At 42.5% G+C, this 27744-nt stretch overlaps 2 protein-coding genes across 2 annotated transcripts; one reads left to right on the top strand and one right to left on the bottom strand.

The window, feature by feature from the left end:
- The first annotated feature begins 1476 nt into the window (after window positions 1-1476).
- LOC133400658 (UDP-glucuronosyltransferase 2A1-like) lies at window positions 1477-7993 on the top strand. Its single transcript, XM_061673523.1, has 6 exons — window positions 1477-2191; window positions 3042-3190; window positions 4904-5035; window positions 5355-5442; window positions 5509-5728; window positions 7699-7993. The coding sequence occupies exons 1-6, from the start codon at window positions 1477-1479 to the stop codon at window positions 7991-7993; spliced, it is 1599 nt and encodes a 532-aa protein (XP_061529507.1).
- A 909-nt stretch (window positions 7994-8902) lies between these two features.
- On the bottom strand, window positions 8903-27465 carry LOC133399562 (RNA exonuclease 1 homolog). The gene is made up of 16 exons (XM_061671127.1): window positions 27297-27465; window positions 24937-25460; window positions 22093-22584; window positions 18683-18947; window positions 18002-18309; window positions 16531-16674; window positions 16334-16448; window positions 16189-16257; window positions 15204-15341; window positions 14997-15110; window positions 13880-13953; window positions 13709-13813; window positions 12415-12530; window positions 12219-12357; window positions 9125-9245; window positions 8903-8988 (listed from the first exon to the last, which is right to left on the bottom strand). The coding sequence occupies exons 1-16, from the start codon at window positions 27463-27465 to the stop codon at window positions 8903-8905; spliced, it is 2979 nt and encodes a 992-aa protein (XP_061527111.1).
- Between the last annotated feature and the right edge of the window lie 279 nt (window positions 27466-27744).

Here is a 27744-nt window from a genome sequence, read left to right as displayed (position 1 = left end):
TGATCACTTACACAGTTTTAGACATTTGAGGGAAATGGCCTTTTGTGTATGTAGAAAAAGTTTTAGATCTTGGAGTCCAGCTCACAAAAATGGAAGCAAAAACAAAAGTGTTGCGTTTATATTTTTGTTCAGTGTAAAATGTTAAGGGGGAGAACAAAGGAAGCTTTAAGAAGGAATCCCTCTTTATTTTGAGATGACACTCATTCATTCATTTCCCGTACCGCTTATCCTCCCTAGGGTCGCGGGCGTGCTGGCGCCTAGCTCAGCTGACTCTGGGCGAGAGGCGGGGTACACCCTGAACTGGTCGCCAGCCAATCGCAGGGTACATACTGTATAAACAACCATTCACACTCACATTGACACCTATGGGCATTTTAGAGTATCCAATGAACCTACAATGCATGTTTTTGGGATGTGTGAGGAAACCGGAGTACCCAGAGAAAACCCACGCAGGCACGGGGAGAACATACAAACTCCACACAGGCGAGGCCGGATTTGAACCCGGGTAATCAGAACTGTGAGGCAGATGCGCTAACCAGTCGCCCACCTTGAGGTGACACTTTCCAGCAAAAGCAAAATCACTTGCTGAAGGGACAGACCACCAAAGCCCCTACCCCCTGGCTCCTAATACAGTGAGCGGTACCTCCATCTACAATTTTAATTTGTACTGTGACCAAGCTCTTAACTCAATTTGTTCGTATATCAAATCAAATGTCCCCATTAAAATTAAGGTGCTTTTATAAAGAAAAATAGAAATGTATTGAATAAAATCGAGAAAAAAAAACAAATGAGACAAAATGAAGATGGGGGGGGGAAAAAATGGTTTGATACAATAATGTACATACTGTAGTATTCATGTGTTGCATGTGTGCCCCTTAAGAGGCCTGGCCTAGTGAGTGTCATTAGGAACTCGAGTCGGGTTGGCCTGTTTGTCTGCGAGCATCTGGCCATGAGGTGTGTGTGTGTGTATATATATATATATATATATATTGATATTGATTTATTTAACAAAATCATGGCTTGAACAGTGGGTCAGAGTTGAGATACGCGCAGCATGGCTGTCAAAGTTTGATTATCATTTGGTGGATTTGCCATGATTTATTGTTCCTTTTGACACAAAAGAAATTCTCACTAACACGTGACCTCCTTTTAACTAATAATTAACTTAAGATAACTTCAGTCATTGATGTCACAAGTGAAAGTTGTTTAAAGCCTTGCCGGAGGGCTCGTGTTTATTATTTGTTATATTGCGAGTGTGGCTGTTTGTTCCTCACTCTCGTTTTGGTGCGGCCAAAGACTCTTGAGAGATCCTTGAACTGATATGACATGGACCTTTAAAGTCATCACCTTTTACCTGTAAGCACTTTTTATGAGTCCAACTACAAGGCAGAGTTCAGCTTTGTCGAGTTAATGATTCATTTTCTACAAACAGCTTATTTAAAAAGCTTTGGGGTCACACCAACACTACACACTTGCATGATGATCCCGCTTTGCACCCTGCTACTGCTGCTTGGCGCGGCGGCAGGCGCCAACGGTGGGCGCATCTTGGTGTGGTACACAGAGGCCAGCCACTGGATCAACATGAAGCCCATGCTAGAGGCGCTCGTGGACCGCGGGCACCACGTGACTGTCCTGCTTCCCAGCGTTTCACTCTTCATGAAGGCCAGTGACCAGTCCAGCTTCCACTACTTGCCATTTAATGTCTCTATCTCTCAGGAGGAGGTGGAGAGCTTCATGGAGGACTTCCTGGCGTTTTCCATTTACGAAATTGACTACATGAACTACTTTCAGCTCTACGCCAAATTTGTGACCCTGATGAAACGGGACCTGAAGTACACGTTGAAGTATCTGGATGGCGTGGTGAAGTCAGAGGACATAATGACCAAGATAAAGGAGGGCAACTATGACCTCCTCCTGGCGGACCCCATCTATGCGGGCAGCGACTTGGTGGCCGAAATACTGGGTATCCCGCTGGTCTACTCGCTGCGCTTCTCCGTGGTGTACAACTGGGAGAGGTACTGCGGACAGTTGCCTTCCCCACCTTCTTTTGTTCCCGCCGCAATGAGCAAACTGACTGACAAGATGAGCTTCTCCGAAAGACTGTGGAACTTCCTCTTCTACGCTCTGAACGACATTGTGATCGAATTTGCCATTTGGTCAGATGTGGATAAATATTACACACACTTCAGAGGTAAGTGACGCACTGCAAAAACTCAAATTGAACCACAATTAAATAGAGTGTGGCTTGAGAGCCTTGGCCACATGGGGGAAGTACAATACAGAAATACTGATGAGACGGTCACACCTCTTCAGAAAATGCAGTAATTTGTCGTATCTTTCAGAAGAAGAAAAGAATATATGCCTGTGAGTACAGTATTGTTATATTTTCTGTCTGTGCTGCTCCACAGTTCATTGTCAAATATCTGTTGCTTAAAGGATTACAACAATGTGACACAAATGCTATTTGTTAACTTCTATATCGCGTTTTGCTTCATTAGTTAGCATTCAGCTAAGTGGACATTCCTAAAACAAAGCTATTTGGTTGTTTTTTGAATACACAACTTTCTTTGTTTCATGTTTCGTTTAACCATAAACTTTAAGTAGGAGTGGCAATAAAAAGCTTGAAGCCTCTTTTTTCCAGTATGGTCACTAGCTGCCAAACTGTTGCTTGTTGGGCTGCGAGTTGAGTTGAGTTCACTACCACCACACAGCGCTCACAAGTCAGAGCAAAAACAAATAAAAAAATAATTAATAGATAAATAAAATCAGCCGAATGGTGGCTCGACTATCTCGTGGGGTCACTTGTATCTCAAGGTAGCACTGCATCTCATATCAAGGCAAAATATGCTTGCTCTTTCAGCCAAGATACAGTGGCACCTTGAATTTTTACACAAAACAAAATTTCCTGTTTTATTGGCAGACAATTAAGCCATATATTCCAAGTTTCATTACTTTTATGTTGTTTTTGCAGTGTGAGTGCTCTGCTTGTCCACTGACCGTACGCCTCATCTCAAGGTTTTTTTTTGTCTTTTTCATTACAGGCATGCCCACGAGTGCCTGCGAGTTAGTGGGGAGGGCAGACATTTGGCTGATGAGGACTTACTGGGATTTTGACTACCCTCGTCCTTTCCTGCCGAACTTCAAGTTTGTCGGCGGGATCCACTGCAGACCCGCCAAAGCTTTACCGGAGGTAGGGCAAGGGCTGATTAGGTTTTCTTCTTACAGTCCTCCACATGTTGGACAATTTGGAAACCGACTAAAAAAATATGTAATGCCCACAAACCTAGTGAGACTTTGGCTCATTTAAACTGACCGTCTTATTGGCTGGCTTTTGACTGGCTTGTTGTACTGTGTCTTAGGCAGCATTTACACTGCAGTCCCAAATCCAATTCTGATGTAATGCCGATATTGGATTTTTTTTTTCTATTTCAAGATGACAGAACAACCTAAATGTGCAGATGCCCGGAATTGCAAATAAACATACTGTAACATATGGTTTACCTGGCCTGGGCTGAGTCTTGCCCCCATTGATTTAAATGAGGATAATCTCCATATTATTTAGTTTATTTAATGATGGACACAGCGCTATAGCATATCCATCCATCCATTTTCTACCGCTTGTCCGAGGTCGGGTCGCGGGGGAAGTAGCTTTAGCAGGCACGCCCAGACTCCACTCATCCCCGACCTGGAGAGGGCACGCCAACCCTTTTCCGATTGAGGACCATGGTCTCAGATTTGGAAGTGCTGATTCTCATCCCAGCCGCTTCACACTCTGCTGCGAGCTGCTCCAGTGAGAGTTGGAGATCCCGGCAAAAACGTTAAAATATGACTTTGGAACTTGATCCGATTAGGCTAACAATTTGTTTTATTAGGCAGATGCGGGTGTAGATACGTCACCAATCGATGTATTTCAATGACGTCATGCTGGCATTGACGGGGTACAGTGGGAATAGGGACCACGCGCTTCCGTGAATAGAGAAAATCTGCGAGTAATTGAGGCACCCTTCCCCAAAAAGGTTAATACTGTACTGTACGTGCCTATGGATGCCACAAGATAATGGAAAAAGACTACATTTGTCTAAATTAAACTTCTCAACTCACTTCGGCACCAAGATGCCCCCATACAGTATGAGCACAAAAACACAGAATAACGGTAGATAGGTTAATTGAAAAAGAATTGAATGATCAAATTATGCAACAAATATTCCCAACAGAGGGTCCATTTACTTGTGTTTCTCTATATCAAGGGGCTCAACCACCAGGAAATGTTTCCGCCACTAATAAATATCTATTTCGGATTCTTAGTGCTGCCTGTAGGAAGTGGTTCAAACTAGGAAAATCTACGATGAATGAATGGATTGACATTATTTATGATGTTTTTCAAGATGGAAAGAATTACTTTTGCATTAAGACCGCAACAAAGTGCGTTTCTGAAGAAATGGGGGAAAACTAATTTTTTATTTGATTTTATAGCTTTCTCTGTTTAATCTCATGGAGGTGCACCCCAGTATTCTTGCTCGAGAGCGTTCCCCCCCCCACATTGTATTTATCGTATGTGGTTGAAAGACCAATTATTAAATCGCTGTAGAACTAATGTACAATGGGATATACTCTGTTGACTCAACTGTAATTTTCAGATGAATAGATGAGAATGCAACCAGTTCAGGGTTTACCCCGCCTCCTGCCCAATGATAGCTGGGATAGGCTCCAGCGCTCCTGCGACCCTTGTGAGGATAAGCGGCTCAGATAATGGATGGATGAGAATGGTGATACGTAAATTTAATGGAAATGTGAAGCATGAGAAATATTTTTATTAAAAGAGAACTGGAAAAAAAGAAAAAGAATTAAACGTATTGCGTTTAACCTCAGAGGTTCCGCTGTTTAATTGTTTTCTTCTATTCAGGACATCGAAGAGTTTGTGCAGAGCTCAGGCGACGACGGCATTGTGGTCTTCACTCTGGGATCCATAATCAAGAACGTCAGTAGCGAGAAGGCCAACATGATCGCCTCGGGCCTTGGTCAGATCCCCCAAAAGGTTGGACTTTCTTTCATGGCATGTGGCATGTACAAATGTGAAAATGTACATTCTCTGGACATAACTTGGTGCACCTGCATAATAATTATAAGCATTTAAATATCTAACTACAGTAGCTATCTATGGTTGATTGGCACATCGTTCCCCTTGTCTTGGTATGCACTTTTTTAAACAATACGAGAAAATAATTGTAAGTTTTAAAGTCATTTTGAGGACCCCCCCCCCCCCCCCCAAACTTTAGCTCACGGACCCCAGTTTGAGAAGCACATATGTAAGGCAGTTAACATGAGATAAATTGCCTTTTAACTATTGTTTATAGGTGCTGTGGCGGTATAGCGGAGAAAAACCAACTACTTTGGCCCCCAACACAAGGCTTTACGACTGGATCCCTCAGAACGACCTCCTGGGTTAGTGCCTGCCAACTTTTATGCGTGATCAGGTCAATCATCAAACTCAACCCAGCACCCATCCAGGTCACCCCAAGACGAAAGCCTTCATCACTCACGGCGGGACCAACGGCATTTACGAGGCCATCTACCACGGGGTGCCCATGGTGGGCATTCCCATGTTCGCCGACCAGCCCGACAACATGGTGCACATGAAGGCCAAGGGCGCCGCCGTCACCGTGAACTTCAACTTCATGACCTCCGAGGACCTCAGCCGTGCTGTCAAGACTGTCATTAACGACAAATCGTACGTTTTTATGCTCCCTAGGGTTTTTACGATTTAGTCTCAACAAGTTTTACAGCTTTTTACACTTGCGTGACAACTCTGAATATAAAATGAGAGTATGCCACACATTTTTGTTCTTCATAAGTTAGTGTTACAATACAACACACAGAGAGAGAGAGAGAGAGAGAGAGAGAGAGAGAGAGAGAGAGAGAGAGAGAGAGAGAGAGAGAGAGAGAGAGAGAGAGAGAGAGAGAGAGAGAGAGCAATAGATATAACATACATACAGGAGAACCTCGGTTTTCTGAGATTTTTTTTTTCCAGTTTTCGGACAGATATGCTTTTGTGTAGTTGAAAATGGTACGTACCAAACTCATCTGACTGCCTGCATGATTGACCACTCATCTCCTGGAATCTAGCCTCACACAAAGCATCAGATGCACCTGCGCAACTTTACTGAGTGTTTTCTTGAGTCGGCGTCACAAGTCGCATTCATCCAAAGTATTTGGATGAAATAAGCACAAAGTATTTTTTGTGCTTATTTATTGAGTGCGACTGTTTAAAATGCCACCAGGCAACCATATAGAGTTCCTAGTGTCGGCCCTTTGATAAAGAAGGTGATAAATGTCAAAGAATTCAAGAACATTCAATTAAAATACAAAGTTATTCCCTTTCCAAACAATAACCTCTCTGCCAATTCAATAGTAAGTACATCCATCCATTAGCTGAGCCGCTTATCTTCACAAGGGTCGCGGGAGCGCTGGAGCCTATCCCAGCTATCATCGGGCAGGAGGCGGTGTACACCCCAAACTAGTGAGTGGCAGGGCACATCTAAACAAACAACCATTCACACTCACATTCTCACCTATGGGCAATTTAGAGTCGTCATTTAACCTACCATGCATGTTTTTGGGATGTGGGAGGAAACCGGAGTGGCCGGAGAAAACCCACGCAGGCACGGGGAGAACATGCAAACTCCACACAGGCGGGGCCGGGGATTGAACCCCGGTCCTCAGAACTGTGAGGCAGACGTTCTTGCCAGTTGTCCACCGTGCCGCCCCAATAGTAAGTCATATTTGTTTGTATATTATAATTATATTGATTATTTTTCAGGTGTCTGGAACAGATTAATTGGACTTACATTATTTCCTATGGGGACCATGGCTTCGTTTTTGTACAATTTGATTTTATGAAGACTTTCGGGAATGGATTAATAATTAAAACCGAGGTTCAACTGTGTATATATAGAGAGAATGACAGAGATACATTATACATATAGCAAGAGCAATAGAGATAGATTCTATATAGAGTGAGGTGGAGATATATACAGAGATCGCGAGATATATATACACGGTATAGAAAAAGAGAAAGAGCTATACACAAAGAGATAAAGATACAGTATATAGAGAGATGTAGTACACAGAGATAGCGAGACATACTTTATTAATCTCATGAGGGAAATTAAATAATGTTGGGAACCTCCTCCTCTGTTATTTTGCTGAAAAACTCACCTTTTAGCATTTTTTGCACACTTTCTATAAAGCTTGAAGATGTCCACAAGTTGGCACCAAAGTCCAGTCTCAACAGGAATTGGTCTCAAGGAAGTAGCCTACTGTACGTGCATTTCTTTAGTTGAATTTTACAAAATCCAATCATGTGAAGGTAATGTTGTAAGACAAGTTTGAACTTATATTAAATTGTTTTGGGATCATAGCTCATGGTATACTATGGTTTAAACAATATAGGAAATTATAAACATTGTCAGGGGAGGGCATCAATTACTTGCATCTTTTCGCTATTTGCAGTAGTTGTCCCTATTACTTTACGGTATCATAATCCTGCAAACTCGAGAATGGCTTACTGAGACACAATTTGGACAATATGCAGTTCACAAGAGATTGACGCGTTTGTGTAACTTCACACTTGATAGGTGGGCATGCACTCCAGCGAACCAACTATTTGGACAACATATTTTCCATCATATGTGTCTACAGGTACAAGGAGAACGCCATGCGTCTGTCCGACATCCACCACGACCGACCCATGAGCGCCCTGGATGAGGCCGTGTTCTGGATCGAGTTTACTATGAGACACAAGGGCGCCAAGCACCTCAGGGTACACGCCCACGAACTCACCTGGTACCAGTACCACAGCCTGGATGTGGCCGGCTTCCTGCTCGCAGTCGTCCTGCTCTCTGCGCTTCTTTGCGTCCACACGTGCAGGTGTTGCTTACGTAGATGCTGCGGCAGGAGCAGGAAGAAGAAAGTGTCAAAGAAAAAGTCAGAGTAAAGAAAATGCTGGAGTTAGCGCTATTTGACTTTGGCTGTTTTATACTCACTGGGGCACAACATTAGGTACACGTGGACTCCGGCGAACCAATATGAGAGCTATCAAAAAAAATAAAGTGATGATTAAAAACAGCTCTCAGTACTCTACAATAATAAACGAATTGTGAGTGGTTTTTCGAGTTATGAGCCGTAGCTCGGTTGTTGATCTTTGGCTTTGTGTTCCGAACCAAAATATTAGGTGCAAGAGAGCTTCAGATAGATGCCAAATCTTGAGGGTTCGTTTGATGAGGAAAATGAATTTGAGATGAGAGTAAATTGACTTACACGCTCAGTCATGGAACTAATTAAACTCTTAAGTGAAGGTAGCGCGATTATTGCTAAATGATACAGCAAAACGGATTAAAGTTGAACTGTAATATCTTCATACACATGCAGGTGTACCTCATGTTGTGGACTCTTAGCAGATCAATGTATGGACCACATTGCGTTGAATAGCGGTATTGTAACACAAAATATTTTAATAAATATGGTCGAAATTACAATGGAACTCACCTGCATGACATGCAGAATCAGTAACCAATCACAAGCTTCACAGGCGTGGCCTATTTGCATTTCAACCACATGACCTCATTAAAAGTTGGTACTTCATAGGTTGACTCAAACAGACAACAAAACACGTCATTTTTTTTAATTTATTTTTTTTACTTAGCTATTGCTAACACAATAACAAAACTGAGCCCAGCCCACTTCAGGCATGTCCTCATTCATAGTCAAATGCTTTTTCATAGTTTGTAAACTGGCAAACAAAATCAAAACAAGCAAAATAAAGTTCATAGGAAACACTCTGAGGAACATGCAATTATTATTATTTTTTTTTTGTATAACTACAGTGCATTCTTGTTTATTTCCATCATTTTTTGACTTTGCCATCTTTGCCCTTCAGCAGCATGAGCTCCATGCAGGCGGCGGCATCCTCTGCCGTGTCATGGCCGCACACTGGGAGAAACAAGAGTTTTAGACATACACGAGACGCCATTGTGTCACCAATCTGGCTCTACACTCCTGACTACTCTTTTATTGAGAACAAGATGATGCGCAATAAGAGGTTGCAGTTTGTCCGTGAGACACCCACCACTCTCTTGAATGATCCTGGTCAGGTGCTCGGCCGTGAGGCTGTTGAGGTTCATCTTGTGTGGGGGGCCCAGGCGGTGGGGGAAGACCACTGCCGTGTCCACCACCATACCGTGGAGTAACTACAGGTAAGAGAGAGCAACAGACCGTCCTGTAGCACCAATCTCTTACAGCAGCAACTCAAATGCACTACTTACAAAAAAGGATAGTCAGCTTTGGGGTCAAAATTGAGGATGAACCACCAATGCTTTTTAACCTATACAGGTAAACTTAATTTGACCTCCTCTAAACACAAATGTCCAACTGTTGAATCTTTCAGTACTTTAGGCACAACTTGCAGGTCTCAAACATGCAGCTGAAGAGCAAAATTCATGACGCGTTTGATCCGTCGTTCAATATATTTGAACTACTGATGATAGCAAGCCTGGGGGCCACATCCCTCTGAAAAAAATCTTTATGATCAATTGTTGGGCATCATCTTGGTCTCATGATGTCAAATGTAAACTGCATGATAAAGAGGACTGTTTAAATAAAAGAACCAGGAAATGCATTTGTCCTTTTATGGTTTAAACGCCAGTTGTGGATTTTGCCATTCATGTACTTGTTAGAGGGAAAAACAAGACAGTACCAAAACAATAAACAATGAACCATTAAAATTTGGGTGAATATTGTATGATAATGAATGGAAAACAAAATAGCTTCTGGTTTCACCCACTCCAATTAATACTGCCGCGGCAGTATTAATCAAAAATGAAAACTACTGATGACCTTCCAATTGCATAAGTCCAAATATTTACTTTGGCTAGGTGGGCACCACGAGTACAAATAGAAGTCAATAGGGTGAAAGGTTGACGTGATAAGACAGTCAAGACTATATGGTCATGTCAAAAATGACCCCTTTCATTCCAACAATTTTCATAATCATGTGAAATGAATAGGCTCAATTGTGACTAGCAAAGCTGGTAAGCTTTCCATCGATGTCTTGACAGTGCCCCAATTACTGCCGTCAGTACAGCTCACATTTGAAGAGCAGGGGTATAGTAAGTTACAAAATAACTTTGATGGGGCAATCCTGTCGTCTTGTTTCCACCAAGCAGTACAGTTCGGTATACAATTGGAGGGATTACCTAGGTGAAATCAACTATGCCAAACCACTTCTTGGCATCCTTTCACTGGGATAAAATCAGTAGTGGAATACTCAAAGGGCAAACGCTAGACTTGATTGGTCACCAGTTAATAAATAGACTCGCCCTCTTGTTTTTTTGCCCCCTGGCACAATTTTGTCTACACTCCTCATTTGTAGAGACCAACCAGACTGGACCTGTACTGCTGGCTGGAACATGTGACCCAAGTGACATGGCTTGGACAGGAGCTCCAATTTTGGTATAGAGCTCATGCATTCTTCTCGTCTTTGGCAGCAACACTGAAGACAAATCATAGCAATTACTTTATTCTTCACAAATCATATCAGTTTATCCAGTAATGGCTCTTGCAGAACATGCTTTTATTTCTGCTTGAAAAAGGGAGCAGTCTTCGGTCAAATAAACTGCTCTCTTTTTAAAGCAGAAAAACTGCTACTAAGTAATGCGCTCATAGATGCTATTACGGCTAACGAAATGAAAATAAGTTAACTGGTGAGCCCATTTGAAGTCTGTCGCTAACCGAAAGAGCAGCACCTACGCACAAACTAGTGTATTGTCTTACCAAACGTAAAAGAGTTCCCCAAGCGTCTTAATGATCTTGTGGTATGAGGAATCTGCATCTTTAACAATTAGCACTCCAGTAGACTGACATTGGGCCAAGCCACATTGTGTGCATCCATCTGTATTAGTTTCTCTCCATTATAGTCCCATTTGTCCACTTTCACTTAAAAAAATTGTAATGTGCCTGTAACAGTGTTTAATATTACACCAAAATGCATATGCCTCCTGCCATCTGCAGTCGTGTAAAGCCACTACTTGCAGAATTATAGCATACAGGAGGTCCTCCTTTTTTGATAGTCTCGCCAAACACGTCAAGGTTAGGACTAAGCGGCATTAAAATACACGGTCAGGTGGCACAAGTTAGCAAAATGCGTTTTTTCATTTCATTATTTTGTACTTGTGGCCTACAATACTTGTTCTTACAAATATTTACGGTTATTATGATCTCAAAATAAAGGAAAATTTAATTTTCTTTGGTAAAAGTTGGATATTTTCATGAAAATCTGTGTATCTGAGAGCAAAACAAAACACTTGAAAAAGTAGTGTAATTTGAAAACGAAAAATTACGACTTTCTGCGCAGAAACTATGCGCAGTTGTAGTTCGTTCATCATGGATCACGGATGAAAATCGCTAAAGCCCTCCACCCAGCTCTCTGAAATGTAGGTGTCTGATAGCAGAGTCCAAGGAGCTGCACGGCTGTTCAGGGCAACGCTACAACCAAAGCTGGAAAGGAGCTATCGCTAGAGGGGGACGGCGACCACGGCAGAATGAATGGGAAAAGGTTGATCCAACACAGTGTGGCAGATGATGAGAGCTCGCCGGCTAGCCAGCCATCTAGATAGGAGGGACCAAGGATTTACGGCACCGTAACAGGCGTAAAACCAACTCAGTTTCTACCTTTGGCCATGGCAAAATCCATTTTAAACTAAAAAGAAAAACATATCCCGCAGGGAGAAGTGGAACCTAAAAGGCGTCAGCGTACTCGTTCAATAGCTAGTTTTCAAATAAATTGGATTTTTAATTTGTTGGACTGTGACATCTTTATTTCGGAATAATACCAGGAGTAACGATTCGATTCTTAAGTCATTTGTTACTGTCAACACGAATAACGAATCAGGATTTAGAGAGCAAGTCTGAGTCCAAGTGTACACACACACACAAACTACAATATGTGCCTTGACTCAGTTGACACTCGGAAATACCGGAGTACAGTGTGCTTAGATTTCAGGTTAAGCAGCTGCTGTAGGAACACTACAAATCCTACTAGTGGGAAAGTGCTTTTGGTTGGTGAAGAAATGAAACCCACCTGCACAAGACGAGAAAAAAAATAATAATAATTTTAAATTAAAAAAAAAAAAAAAAAAAGAAATTGTGTTAAAAGTTTCCGTCACCTTCAGGGCACAAAGATCGGTTTCCAGGCCGTGCCCGATCAGAACAGTGTCAGCGCTGATGAAGCTCAATAAGGTCTTCTGCACCTCTGCCAGAGAAGTGTGGTTGCCCCTCACGTCCTGCTCACTGATGCCTGAAAATCTGCACAAGCGGTCATGTCACCAGCCTCCCAGATGCTTTTCTGGATGAGCTCGTTACCTGGTGTTGTAGTCGATGACCTCGTTGTGCGGCTTGACAAATGTGTCATAGACCACTTGGAGGCTTGAGTCCACGACAGTCACTCGTGACAGCTCCAACCCGTAAATAGTGTAACACTGAGAAAAACAAAGGGCAGGTGCTTCACTCAGTAGAAACAATTCAGCTTTCCACCAAAATGTCTACAAACTCCAAGAACTTTGACTGCTGTCATTTTTTTCCCTACCTCACTGATAGTCGCATTGCCTTGATGGCCATTTCAAATGTGTCAACACGTTTGACATACAGTAATAGTGTAGTAATGGGGCCCAAGCCTTACCGCAAGTAACTGACTACCCTCCCCTCCAAAAAGTTATCTATTAATAGTTTAAACCATAAACATACCACAAAGTATCATCCCAAATCACTTTCCTAACACGTCAAATTCATTTTAGAATATTGCACTTAAAAACAAATGGCTTACAAGTTATTTGATTTCCAACAAGTGTATCCAAAGTGTGGGTGGAGATGCCATGAAGACTCCCCGTAACAAAGCAGGTTAAACTTAGCTACTCCCTAACACACAAAGCTAATTTTTCAGCAGTGGCAGCTTCTGATATGGGCAGCTGCCCCAGGGCGGCATTTTGTGGGGGGCGCCACTCGCCTCGCCCCCGTTGACGATCGTACAGTGGGGCGCATCGATTATTTTTTCCTGGAGGCAAATATTCAGAAATTCTCTGAAGTAAACAGGAAATGCCTACCTTTGCACATGCACCAAACAAAACGAAAGCAGAAATTATTTTCCTTGCTCCGTGCGCCCGCGCTGACGATACTGATACATCCGTCTATGGAAGTGATCACTCTAAATGATCTATATTAGTCTAGGAATGATAATTACACGCACACGCAAGGTATATTACAAATTCATGAGTAAGCGTTTCTGCCAACTAGTAAACTAAGAGGTTAAATCTAATGCCGTGTTACGGCACACATCCTTAGGTAAAGGTATACTGTACGTCTAAGAAGTAATAGCAGGGAAGTTTGTTGCATTGATTTTTACCATCTTAAGGCTGACTAATTTTGTTAATTTTTCTTACACGCATGTACAGGAGAATTTTTAAAGACATTTTGGGCAAAAATCATATGGTACCTGAGATTATGGTAAATAAACCCAAAATGCATGTTTTTGGAATGTGGGAGGAAGCCTGCGTACCCACATAAGAGATTTAGTGCAAAAGTATTTGATTCGTCGCTATGATAAAAAAGGAAACTTGACATTTTAATACTTGAGTGAAGAACAGAAGTGAACGAAAGTCACCAATTCACAGTTGAGCGCGTAGACGCCAGGGCATCTGCTATCTGCGGGTCGACTGCGTACGGTCGCCACAAATCCATCCATGGCAAGGGAATCGTGGACGTGCAACTGTAGCAGACAAGAGATAGCTTCATAAAAGTGGTTCACCAAATCTTATGTCAACAGGTGTCTCACCTTAAAGATTTGGCAACCAGGCGCTCCAATGACTCCCTGGCAGCAGCTATAGCGAGTCTCCACCCCACCTGGCACTGTGGCGGTTACACACAGCATCAAGAAATCTCATAATGTCAAACACCATACACTAGTGCAGGGGTTGTTAAACTTTTTGGGTCCAGGGATCCCTTAGGGTGGAGAATTTTTTTTTTTCCCCAAGGAACCACCCTAACACTAATTAAACATAACTTTATGCCCCTGACTGCCATAGGAATTAAAATTTGCCAGTTCAAGAAAAAAAGTCACGATGATACTATAATAAATTACTATTTATTTTAAAGAAAAAAACACGAGAAGTCATATCTTTATGATACAAGATAAATTACGTCATAAGAAGTCTGAATCTTACAAGAATAGATGCATTTTCCCCCAAGATAGAGTGGTAATATAAGGCAAAGTTTAAAGTCATCTTTAAACAAGTGAATTTCAAAAATACAACTCATTCTATTACACCTTTTATTTTGTAAAGTACCCCTATGTCCTCTAAAAAAAAATGTAATTCTATTTTAAAAAAAAAAAAAAAAAAAAAAATATATATATATATATATATATATATATACATATATACATACACATACACACAGTATATGCCTTTTGTTCCCAAAAATATATATCCTGATAACGAATTCCTATTTGGGGGATTAAAAAATAAATAAAATGGTACTTTTTTTAAGAAAAAAAAAATTCTTGGGGAGCGGGGGAAATTGTCAAGATAAAAAGTTAGAATCTTACAAGTTGAATTTTCCAAAATAAAGTACTGCGTCATAAGATATAAAAGGAAAAATTTAAGTGGTTTCAAAAATTCAACTTTATTCTTGTAACATGACACCTTTTATTCTGGAAAAGAGAACTTTATTCTCCAAAAAATATGATTAAATTCTCAAAAAATAAAAATTTGGATGTCAGAATTTTTAATTGGCTCAAAGCTAAATAAGGTAGGGCGAAGTAACTTTTTTTTTTTTAACCCCCCCGGCGAGCCACTCCCCATATATACGTATGCACTTTTTTTAGGATCCGACATGGTAATTTATTACAAACTAGTTTGCGGACCCCTGATATGATAATTTAACTAGTGTACCTCGGTTCTCCACTCCTTTCCCATAGTGATAGTTGCACTCCTCTGTGCGGGTGTGCTTGCCAGCTTTGTTGACAGAGTACGTGGCTCCACACCGACAGCAAATCCTCTTCAGGGCTATTCGGAGAAACGGCAGGCTGACGATGCATAGATGCAGCTAAAGTGCGCCCTCTGGTGACTTCAATAGTCAGTACATGTCTGGAAGCTTACGGTCGTTGTTGCCCTTCTTGTTTTCCAAAAGGACAGCACAGCCAGGTTTCTCGGGGTGCTGGATAGGATAATTATTCTCGATCAGATGCTCCTCACTCAGAACGTAATCCCTCAAAATATCATACAAAGAAGTGTCATCTGCCAAGGAAAAGAACATATTTGAGTATGCCTGGCACCCCATCAAGGTAAGTGTGAAATTACACAACCAAGTCAATGGGCCCTCTTCGGATTCTCCAACCTCCTAACCTTTAGGCCACCTTTCCTAATTTACATCATACCGTCCCCACACAGAGTTTCCTCTCCTAAGAATTGGGTATGTGGCAATGTGTACTCTGCATGCGCCACATCCACAGATTCACTACACTAGGAGTGTCATATTTGCTTTCGTTGCAGGCCACGTTGCAGTTATGGATGCCCTCAGAGAGCAAATTATGCACTCCACTAATTGACAGCAGGTTGGCAATTAAGTGCGGCCTTTACGAGTGAAAATTCAACCCATGCTTTTACGGTCTATATGGGGCTTGCTATTTGTTTTTGTTTTTCGGTAGAAGCCACTGGCATTGTCACAACCCCCAAGCTGCGCCTTCGGTCATTTTACTGAAAGCGGTAGCTGGCATGGGCAGAGGTGTGATTTACCTATTTGAGGGAGGCTCAAAACAGAGCGCAAGTGTGCTGTAATTATTGATCCTTAGGGTATTTTGACAAAAGCATGTCACACAGTATTAAGACTCACTTCACTTGTATCTCAACTTGTGTGAGAGACACTGGATGCTGGGTGGACAGTGTTGACTGCCGCTATCTAGTGGCGACTCGTAACTGAAGCTCGCTTGCCTCAAATTGTTCGCAACAACGTATCAATTTTATTTTTTTTAATATAATAATTTTTAAAAAGCAATAGCGCGTATCCCTGAAAACTCAAGTCAAGGTACCACTGTACTACATGCATAATAAGTCTGATTAATATGCACCGTAGAGTGAAACGCACCATTTTCTTTTAGCTTCTTCCGGTTGAGTGGAATATTTCCTTTGTGGTTTTTGCCGTTGAGTTTCTCATCTAGAACATTAAAAAACAGAATCCACAGTCAAGAAAATGCAATTTGTTTACAGTTTCACCTGCAAGTGTTTCTCACCACTAGCAGCGGCGGAATTCTGCTTTTTCAACCTCTTCAGCGCATTCACAGCAACACTGAGATACTTCAGTTTGTTGACACTGCGATTGTACACAGTTTTCTCCTCTGCCAGGGCCTGTTGATCATCACAGGACAAAAAAAAATCATTTTGAGACTTTGTCACGGAGCATCACATTCCCAGTGTGCGTCGGGATCACCTTATTGAAGGCCTCATCAATGTTTGTGCTGGTGTCGAGGAACACCTCTGTGAACTGGGTCACGTATCGCTGTCTGATGTCACGGGGCACTTTGTCTTTGGCCGCCTCGCATTGCTGCTTCGCTTTTCGTTTGGTGACTCCCGGCTTTTCACATAAAAATATAACTCAACTTTATTCATAAAGCACTTTAAATACAACCACAATAATGAATGAATAACATACATTTTCACCTAATAACATGTTAGCCATGTTTTCGCATTCACAGCTCTAAAGGTGGCGAAATTACTCTACTCCTGTAACTTAAAATGCGCTAAAGTACAAAAACAAACATACTTTTTTACTGTCAGTTACACAAAATACCCATTTTGATAACGAGGCACAATGGAGGAAAAATTAAAAAATAAACTTTCCTGCACACAAAAAAACTTTCCTTCTTATTAACTTGCATAGACCTCGTACTAAGGAAAATGTTACATGTTGCCAGCAAGCTTCTGTAGTCAGGGACCAGATCACCAAGGTCCCTGCCTTCGGCCACCGCCCAGCTCACACTGCACCCAACCCCTTTGGACCCTCCCACAGGCCGTGAGCCCATGGGAAGGGGGACCCATGTTACCCTTTCGGGCTGTGAACGGCCGGGCCCCATGGGTGCAGGCCCAGATGAGGAGGCTGGGGCATCTGATTCGGACGCCTCCCTGGTGAGGTGTTCCGGGCACGTCCAACCGGAAGGAGACCCCGGGGACGACCCAGGACACACTGGAGAGACTATGTCTCTCAGGTGGCCTGGAAACGCCTTGGGATCCCACCAGAAGAGCGCGATGAATTGGCTGGGGAGAGGGAAGTCTGGGCGTCCCTGCTAAAGCTACTGCCCCCGCAACCCGACCTCGTATAGGCGGTAGAAAATGGATGGTCGGTTACATGTTGCTCCTTGGTAAAGAGCTAGCTAGTGTTGGCTTGTCAAAACAATGTGTAGTCGTAGTCTACAATGTTAGAAAAGCTATGTATGAAAATGTTAAATTAGCTAATGATAAATAAATACATCCTCTCGTTTTTTCAGAATTAATGCAGAATTTTTGAATGTCAGAAGCTGGTGGGATTTAGGCTGGAACAAGACAACCACAAGACAATTTTGGAGCAGACAACAAACAATTCTCTTAAATAAGGCCAGTGATGGGGAATATCTTGCTTCGCTGATTGTGTTCCATTATATTCGTTAAAGCTCCCTGGTTCACCCTCCATGTTGTTGCTGTCCCTGCTTTTTCTGCCATTTAAGTCCCTATGCTCTCAAGATCAACCGCAGGTGACATCACCTCTCTCTCTGTGTTTTTTACGTTGTGTCGTTATCCGTAATGGTTGAAAAAAGTAATGAGCCTATTTTGACTTTGTAGAAAGTACAGGAAGTAGGGAGCAAAAGTAATCTATTTAAGTACACTACCCAAGTATTTGTACTTTGTTAATTCTCGTCACTGCATACCTTAATTATAGCTGCTTGGCTGGGTGTGTTACTGGCGGCGGTCAAAAGTGCCAAAGCAGAGGAGGGCTGGGAGAGTCTCCGTGCGGCGGCGGGAATGAGCAGTGGAGTGGTGGGACGATACTTCTGTGCAGACGTTGTCGCAGGCTTGGCATTAATGGTGGCCAGGCCCAATTGAGTGATGGGGGTGAGAACGGACGTGACGTCGCTGGAGGTAGAGGTGATGGGCAGTGTACCCTGAGGGAGGATCAGGCGCAAGTTGTTGCCCACGTTGAGCACTGCAGAGCCCACGGGTACGTAATTGATGTATGCTGCAAGATGAGACAGAAAATGAAAATAAGTCTGTGTTCAGATTTTCTGTAGAGTATAGAGGACTCATGAGTTCCCACATGGAACATTAGTTGAGGCAGCGTTTCCCCACATTTGAGCCAAGGCATATATTTTACATTTTGGGGTGGGGGGTGTCACAGCACAAAAATGTTTAACGCTAAATCTTCACAAATGAGTACAACGTAGCGCTCAGTCTTTGAAACAAAAAAATGCGCACAAAACATGTACACGCTAAAATAAGTGGGTTCTTTACATGCTTGAGGCATCCATTTTAAATACAAATTTGAAGTTCTCAAATATGTTTCCTTGCACTATAAAGCCCAGTAGGTAATCATTCTTGAATGTAATGTTTACCATTCCGTTGAGTAGCAGGCAAAGCGCTGAGGGCCGTTACGGGAGGAAGAGAGAGCATGGACTGTCTCTCTTGCTTCTTCTGACCGATGGACGAGAGGAACGCTTGGCCTCCTTTCAAGGCTGCCGTCAAAATGGCCGCCTTCTGTTGGACCTGCTGAGTCTTAGGCAAGGCGGCGGTAGCAGGCCGAGACGCCAGGGATGGGGTTGCTGGCCCTTGCAGCGGAACAAGAACAAGAGGCTGTGGCCTCCTTTTTGCCCCTGGAACCTGTTAAATGCCAAATAATTTCACCTTTAAATGGAAATACAGTCACCAATTCGCCAAGAGTCCCCACCCACCCCCCCAAAAAAAAGGCTCAAAGTTGCCTTTATTAATTGTTTAAACCGTAAAAACATTGTTAGCTTGACATAAAGGGGGTCCAATTTATGAGTTTTTCCTGAGTCGATTTATGATTTTTCCTGAGCCAGCATAGTCGATTTTAAGAAAACACTGACTTTTATTTTTGCCAAGCAGTGCAACATCTACCTTTATATTAATGATTGTGCCTTTGGTTGTCCACAATAAAAGGCCACTTGAAAATGTGTAGTTTTACTGTGTACTACTACTACTACTACTACTACTATACAATAAAGTAAACTGCATATTTTCAAGTGGCTTTTAGTGTAGGCAACCAAAGGCCTGGTACACACAAGGATTTTTAAAATCTTAAATGATTGTTTAACTGTCACCGACCCCACACATTAAGATTAAAAACAATTAAAATCAGCCATTTAACTGTATTATGTGTGATGTGCTCAGATAATCTCAACACAGCACACCACACACAAAGATTCTGTTCCACCACCGATCTAGAAGCTAGTCCGCCAAGACAAAACTCACAATCTACCAAAAATGAAGAGTGTTGGAACTAATTTTTTATGGAAAAAAAACCCAAACTTGAAAAAAAAAATAATAATAATAATAAGTGGACCGAAATTGACAGAGACTTTAAATGAGCACGCTCGGCCTTCCAACAGCTCCACAAGCTGGTCCAACATTTCTGAGGTGCATTGGACTGTGTGTTTCAGGTCTGACATAACTGTGATTTTACTGTTATTCTTTTACTGTGACTGTTTGACTTTAAAAGCTACCGAATATGTTACACAGATGTTTCCCGACTGTAGCCGAAGGGCCCGGAAGTGGGAGTCTTGCAGAATGATGAGGTCTTCTCTTAATAAAGACTTGCAATGGAAAATTGCAGTCTGGTGAATGCACTTTTACAAAATAAGTCATTGGGTAGCACGTTTTTGTTTACACCCGCTTCCTTGTTCCTTGGGTAACAGGTTGCTTCTTGATTGGCTGCATTCCATTTCACATCACAATTAACAGATTCATGACACAGGAGTAGTCTGCTTTCTCCACACACGAATATTTTTGGTCATAAATATTGAAAATAGTTCCTGTTCCTGGGAATTACAGTCACTCAGGACCTGAAGTGAGAAATCAACATCAAATCCATCCTCAAAAAGGCCCAGCAGAGGATTTACTTCCTGCAGCTTCTGAGGAAACACAGCCTGCCATTGGCGCTGTTGAGGCAGTTCTACACAGTCGTCATTGAATCAGTCCTGTGTTCATCCATCACAGTCAATCACAAAACAAGCAGACATTCCAACAGCTTCTTCCGCCTTGCCATTAACTTCTTAAACAGTTAACTTACAATTCCATTGCAACATGCTGCCAATTTTGTCTTGAGTTTGTTGTCACATCTCTGTCGGGCCAATTATACATTACTTGTGCACTCACTTCAGCAGTCTCGCCACGCTGCACTATTTGCATATTTGTTGTTAACCAATAATGGCCACTCATGTGCCTGAGTAGCATCTGCAACATTTGCACAATTGACATTGTCCCAGATTATCACACTACTAGTTACTTTAAACTGCACACATTTCCTGAAGTCTCTGCGCCCTTTGCACAATGGTCATCACACCCGACTATTGTTCCAATTGTCATTTCAAACTGCTCTAATTGCTAGAGAACTTTGCATTTTTTTGCACATTGTCACAAAAAAACGTACCAGCATTACCACATTATTGGTATACTTTTACTGCTCAGTGACTGGGTTTTTTATGTCTTTATGTCTCAAAAGTATTCTCTGTCAATTGACTGTCTGTTGTCGTACTAGAGCGGCTCCAACTACCGGAGACAAATTCCTTGTGTGTTTTTGACATACTTTGCAAATAAAGATGATGCTGAGATTGTCAGCCCCAACCTGTTTCTGGCCCTATTATGGGGACATATTTACTCTCAAAACAACTCGGCGCACAGGATAATCTTTATAAAACAATATAAATTGACGTTTGTCGTCCTTGGTCGGAAAGATGACAAAAGCAGCCCGATTATTTGTGTGTGTGTACCAGGCCTAAAGGCCTTTTCACACTGCACTTAGCAACGCACCGTCGACGAACCCATTCATTGTGTATGTGCTGAGAGGGCACAAGGACTGAATGCAGTGTCGCATTGCAGGGCGACACGCAAAGTGGGAGTGGGAGCAACGTTGAATTCGAGAGCGGCATCACGGTCACATCAAAATGCGCATCCAATAGAACAGTGGCTGCCAGAGTCATTTCAGAGAGCTAATAACAATGGACCAACAAGCGGGAATAGCCACCGTTACTTCCTGGTTTTCTGCTATACATTCTCGTCCAAATATGGGCTAGTTTGCAGCAGGGAGCTGTGGTCCTTGCAAGTCTCCCCTCGGTGAACACGAAGAAAACCAAGTACAGTGTGAACAGGCCATAAGGCACAACAGTGCAATAATCATGCTCTCTAGTCAAATATCTTGATATGCCAAACCTGTGAGGGGGATGAACTTTTTCAGCAAAGGAGAAACACTCACTAACACAGATTTAGACAGATCTATGAAAAATAAGTCTGAGTTCAGCTCATGAAAAATGGGAGCAAGAATCAAAGTGTTGCGTTTACATTTTTGTACAGTATATGCCTCCAAACGGTTCATCTCATTTTAAATTACAGGACCCTTAAACGTAAACAGCTTAACAATAATAAACCGGACATGCAACGCTCGTTCACTAGTTGAGATCGACGTTAACATACTTGCTTGATGTCACTACTTCCCTATTTGGACAGGGCTCTTGTGGAGTTTTAGAAAACAAAAAAAGTTGAATAAGCAAGCATGTGTACGGTACAACCTCTGCATCTTTGGAATCATGGCGCAATCCTCCTCTTTGCAGGCAGTTCTTGCGGTTTGACGCTGGGAATGTCAGGTTTCGCCACATCCATAGGTTCCATCTAGCAACAGCAACAGGAGTTAGAGTTTTTCTTGAGGTCCCCAGCTTTATCATGTTTCACCTACTGCCGCCCGCTACATCTGAGATTTTCACCTATTGCAGGGGATCTGGTTCAAACTTACAGGCACCTCTGGCTGCTCCTGGCTGCTGCTCTCCTCGTTGTTGGCTTCCATGAAGATGCGATAGCACTCCTCCATAGGGTCGCCGTCAGAGAGCTCCATGTCCAGCTCTTCTTGTTCTTCATCCTCGTCGGAGCTGGAACCGATGACGATGACGGCATCGTTGCCCGCTTTCCAAGAAAGAAGCTCCTTGGGAGATGAGCCGATTTCGGGCTGGAGGTGGCTGGTGCCTGGGAAGGCCTCTGCTGGCTCCTGATGGCTGTCAGGTGTAGTGCAGTGCTTTTTCTGGATTGGATGGCACTCTGTGGTTTGCCGTGTAATCTCGACACAAACAGACTTGTCATCGTCGTCCAAATTGTTATCTTGGTCAATTTCAAATTCAGCAGGCTGAAAACAACCAACTTCCGAATCGGGACACTTTCCGTCGAGGCCTTCCACACACTCTGTCAGGTCAATCACACTTGCAGATGCGTCACAGTCGTCGTTCCAGGCCATCTGCAGGATGGAGGATGCGAAATGTAAGTGTATTCAAGAGCGTTTTGAAGGCCACTTTCAGCCAATTTAACAATTCATTCCCTAAACAGGAAGGCTCAATGTTTGACCTTTGAATAACAAATTGAACAATTGAGTGTAATTCTTAAGGCTAATCAAGGCCTTCATTTAGACCAGTGGTTCTCAACCTTGGTTCAATCGCGACAAGTCAGTCTCAGGGATTCAGTGGGGGGGTCAAGATAAACACATACTGTGCGCATGCGTGTCCATTCAGTTCTCCCCACTCGTATGAGTCGTGACAAGCCTTAAAAACAACAAGGCTCTCAGCTTTTTCACATCACAAAGTTGTAGAAAGCCTTGGAGAGACCCGAGGTGAAGTTGAGAAATTCTAAACTTACCTCTGCAATGCACAGCAAAGGTTACATAGTTTGCAGTAAATATTAGGGATGTAACAATATCTACATCTCACAGTTCAGTTTTAAAACGGTATTAATCTCACGGTACTATAATTATTGCTATATAGTAGGAAAGCTCACCGTATTCCAAGAAGACTCACGGTATTGCAGTAAGATTAATGGTACAGGTAGGGAAAAGAGGCGAAAGGAGAAACGGAAAATCTTTTTCTTGCTCTTCTTGACTCATGCAGAGTCCTTCTCAATAGGTTTTAGTAGTTTATTTCCATTTTCCCACAGGTTTCTGTGAAAAATACAGCTTCAAATCATATTACCGTGTATTTCTATCCCCATCCATCAAATATTTACATTCATATACTCTACCTCCAAAACAGTATTATTGGTGCGGGATATTGCCTAACAGTGATTTCTGTGCTTGAGTCCAAAAATTCAAGTGAAGTCAAATGCAGGAGCACTCTTAAAGGCATAAGAATGCTTAGTTTCTTTTCCTCAGCAAAGTGATATTGTAGGATGATTCATTTTTCTGAGCAGCCTCTGGAATATGTTTTCATTCGAAATGTGGACATTTAATTTGAAGCGAGGGAAGTAAGTCATATTTTTGCATTGATATCTGTATTTGTATGGAGTGGACCCATTTCATTATTTCATATTTGGGACTACTGTAATGTATTGGCAGAGGGATATGGTGTAATGGGGAGTCAGAATCGTTATTCTCTCTCTCTCTCTCTCTCTCTCTGTGATGTTCTTGAGCTAAACACTCACTAGTATACCACTAAAGAGTGCTGTTGTTACAATATGCTTAATTAATTTGGCGGATCATCTCTTCGAGGGGGAGCGGAGGTGCCAGCCCGCGGAGGGCCAGCTAGTGGGGCTTCCCAGTGACGCCCGCCACGGGCCGGGATGAGACTTCCCCAAGTGGAGGTCCACTAGCAGCCGATGCCGGCCCGTTGCTCAGAGTTTGCTGGGACGGAGGCCGCCGCAAACAACAAGGCGCCTCTCGCCCGATCGATTGCGACGCGACCGTCATAGCGGCTACACTGTAGCCTTGGGAGGGACTCGGGGCACAGAGTTGCTTCTGCATCCCTCCCAATGCAGCCTTTTGGTCACGTGAGCCAGTCAGCCAATCAGTGCACTTTTGTGACGTTGTCACATGGGTCCAATCGGGTGCATTTATATTCTTAATGAGGAAGTGGGGCGCTGTAGTCTAGCAGCCTTGCTAAGCAGTGTGGCTACGTATAGCCATCCCAAAACTAAATTTTAAACTCAACAGCTTATTATTTTATACAGAGACAAGACCACGACGATATCGAGCCACTTTTCATTTCGTGACTATTGTTACATGACTAGTAAATATCCATTGAGTTAGGTTTTTAATTTTTGAGTGAAATTCGTGATTTGTTGGGTTTGTTCTTTGAACAAAGTTATTGTGTACAACAGATACATGGTTTATTTTAGGCACTGATATGATTGTGCCCAAGCTTTAATTTTTTTTTTTTCCCCAAATACAAATAGTTTGGTGACTGCACATATGACACTTGCAGGGTTCAGTACCTCCATCAAGGTTAAGAACCACTGATTTAGACAAAACAACACTGCGAGACTAGGAAGGTAATCAGGTAGCTAGATAAGTGTGCGTGTGTGTAGGTAAATGTGTGTGCAAGTGTGCACATTTAAGTGTATAGGTAGGCATGCATGTATGTGTGGATGGTAGTAGGTGTGAGTGTATAGGTAGGCATGTTGGGAGTTTGGTGTGTGTGAATTTGTACAGTGTGCAGATAAGGGGTGGGTGTGTGTGTGTGTGTGTGTGTGTGTGTGCGCGCATATAGGAAGGTAGTTTTGGTCTGTAGGAAGGTGTCCATTTAGGTAGGCAAGTAGGTGTAAATGTGTATAGTAGGTAGGTGTGTGTCAGTAGGTAATCCAGAAAAAAATAAAATAAATCAACCTCCTGCTCTGGTCTCATGCGAGTAGCGGGATCACAGCGATCTTGAGGAGACTTCCTGTCAGGCGAGGCTGGTATGTCAATTATCAGTATGCTGTCATCGTAGGAGTCATCTTGTGTCTTAGGGGTAGGAGGGCAGCATTGCACCACCTGATGGCTGACTGGGTTTTTTCTTTCACCCTGGTGCACACTCTTCCCTTTTAGCTCATTACCAGACGACTTGTAGGACCTGAATTCGGCTGTGAAGTTGGACATGGGGTCGTATTCCAAGTCGGTCCTTGGCTTGGAATTGTCAAGCACATACTTCCCGGATTGGGAGGGCGCTTTGATACCAGGTCCACACCAACCTTTATTTGCATTTTCGCCTTCTGCCTCAGTGGGAGCGACGTCTGCGGCACGGTACCGTGACAACCGCCTTCGCTCCTGCTCTACTTCGTACTTGGCCGTTTCGATCTTCTTGTTGATGCGCTCGAGCTCTTGGAAGGACTCATCTCTGGCGTCGAGTACAACTTGCGTCGCACACGATACTGGGAATCAGAGATGGGAAATTACTCGCACGCTGTTCTTAAGTAGAAGTACAGATGTGTGCGTGTGTGTGTCTATATAGAGAAAAAAAATAAAATAAAATTTAATGCATGGCTGGTCCAAAGCTTTGTTAAAGTAGCAGTTGTTTGAAGGCTGATAATTGCATAGTCAATTTTAGTTAGACAAAATTATATAATTTGGTTTATCATGTTGGTATTTAAAACCAATGTTTATAATTATTTTGTTTTATGTGTCAATTTTACAGTAATCTTGAAATGGGCGTGACAAAGCTTGACGCAAGCACACCTTATTTGAACAACTGAACGAGCATTTTTGGAGCACTTTTCTTTCCCTCAGAGTGATGCTATACAAGAGAGAGAACAGACACTTGGGAATACTTTAAAAAGCATGTTTTAATGACGTAATATCTGTAACTGCATGTGGGCTGTTAACAGCGGGGCCTGGTAATTGGTAGTTGTCACATCAGCAAAGATAAAGGAGCAAAGGGACATTTAATCTTGAACACTGGTTGAGTGTGGACTGCCTGGGCGTGACTTGTGGCCAATAGCAGCTCTTGTATGAATGTGCATTCTCTGTATGAATGTTCCTAAAAATTTCAAACCGCCTTTATATCAAAATAGAGGATATCATTGGATAGCGATTTTAAATATGAATAAAATAAGCCTTAGTATATAAGAATCAGATAAGAATTAAGAATCTTACGCCACTTCTCACCATTCGGTCCAAATGTAGAAAATGTAAATGAATAGGAAATGTGTGACCGAAACCATGACTCTTAGGGATAAAAATGCCAGTATGTTTCTTATTAGTTGAGACGAAGATATGTTTAAACAGGCCATTTTCAGATTTTTCAATGGTGGCGTCTGCTCGGACCATCTTATTCCAGGCCACACCGAGCGCAAGCGATGCATCAGATTTACTACGAACTTTACCGAAAACAAAGTTCATCACATCCATATAGTTTTCAATCATGTCGGAATCCTATGAATGCATGATTTTAGACAGCAAAATGGAGGAACACTTTAATCTTTGTGAGAACCACAGAAAATCTTATCTGACTTGAAAATGTAAAACAATTTGAAAAAATTAAAAATGAGGTGCTAAAGTCATTTCCCCAACAACGTCATACAATGGAAAAGAACAAGGATTACCTTGCGGAAAATACAATGAGAAAGCACAATTTTGGCGCACAGCGAAATGGAAAGAAAATGGTGGCTGGTTTTCTGGATGTAGTAACATATTGAGTTACCGCTAGTGAGAATGAAGCACTTGAAAGTACATCAGCGACTGTGTCATCCTTGACCACATACAAGGTCATTACAATAAGTTTAAATGAGTAAAGAGTGTGGGAGGTGTAAAATTACAGAACATTTTTTCATATGGTCTCGTCCTATATCGCGGCTTTTTACTCATCACGAGTGGGTCTCGAACGTAACCCCGTGATAAAGGGGGTTTCCTTATAGTTTGTGACACTTGCTAAAACAAGCCGCAGATTCGCCAATTAATATAATCATTAAGTTGACAAAACATTACTAATGGGCGTTGGTTAACTTAAGTACACATTTAAAAACCAAAGCGTACTTTTGTAGCAATCCAAAAATTATTTTAACACGTTTAGGGAAACCTTGCTTGACCACCAATTCAGCTTCATTTTGTATTTTTTTTTTGTCCTCAGCCAAACGCAATAAATGGAATCCGAATTTTTAAAATGTTTAACTTCGTTACAGCCAACTGTTTTCTTATTTTATTTTTTAATCCCAAATCGTTTAAAAATGACAAAATTAACGCGTCAGACTAAGCGCACACCTGCCGCTCACCTGTTACGTCGACCGGCGATAATGACGACCAAGACGAAGAAGACTGCGAAGTGTACCCAAGCAAACGTCGCCCGTCTTCGGCATGTTTATACCAGCAATGGGGTCGTTTGCAGCAGCGCTGGGGGAAAGGACAGGGCAGCCAGGCGAAGAGGCCAGACGACGGGAACATCGCTGATCGACCACTCGGCCGGGGTGGTGGAGGGGGTGGGGGGACTGGCGAATCCGGGACCAGGACCCACGTTGCCGCCAGTCTGAATTATATAGCCTTCGGTGCACGGTGGACGGCAGGGTAAAAAAGTTAATTTACAGATTATGAGATCTAATATGTTGTTGTTAAAACGCTTACACGGTTTCAATTGTGTTACCAGAAAGTCAGGTCCGTTTTGTTAATTGCTTTGTAGTAAAGCCCTCCTGTCGAAAGACGGCGCTGTTTTTGAGCGCGACATTA

This window comes from Phycodurus eques, chromosome 3 (genome assembly GCF_024500275.1).
Source record: "Phycodurus eques isolate BA_2022a chromosome 3, UOR_Pequ_1.1, whole genome shotgun sequence".
NCBI classification, from domain to species: domain Eukaryota; kingdom Metazoa; phylum Chordata; class Actinopteri; order Syngnathiformes; family Syngnathidae; genus Phycodurus; species Phycodurus eques.
This window is presented reverse-complemented; position numbering and strand designations above follow the sequence as displayed.

What these genes read in the sequence shown, in the direction of transcription:
- LOC133400658 (XM_061673523.1), top strand. Translation starts at nt 1,477, where the DNA reads ATGATGATCCCGCTTTGCACCCTGCTACTGCTGCTTGGCGCGGCGGCA. An exon ending in TTGGTCAGATCCCCCAAAAG is followed by an intron (nt 5,036 to 5,354) that starts GTTGGACTTTCT and finishes TATTGTTTATAG; the next exon opens with GTGCTGTGGCGGTATAGCGG. An exon ending in ACTGTCATTAACGACAAATC is followed by an intron (nt 5,729 to 7,698) that starts GTACGTTTTTAT and finishes ATGTGTCTACAG; the next exon opens with GTACAAGGAGAACGCCATGC.
- LOC133399562 (XM_061671127.1), bottom strand. Translation starts at nt 27,465, where the DNA reads ATGTTCCCGTCGTCTGGCCTCTTCGCCTGGCTGCCCTGTCCTTTCCCC. An exon ending in AGGAGCAGCCAGAGGTGCCT is followed by an intron (nt 18,948 to 22,092) that starts GTAAGTTTGAAC and finishes GGCATTTAACAG; the next exon opens with GTTCCAGGGGCAAAAAGGAG. An exon ending in ACGCGCTCAACTGTGAATTG is followed by an intron (nt 12,531 to 13,708) that starts GTGACTTTCGTT and finishes TGTTTTTCTCAG; the next exon opens with TGTTACACTATTTACGGGTT.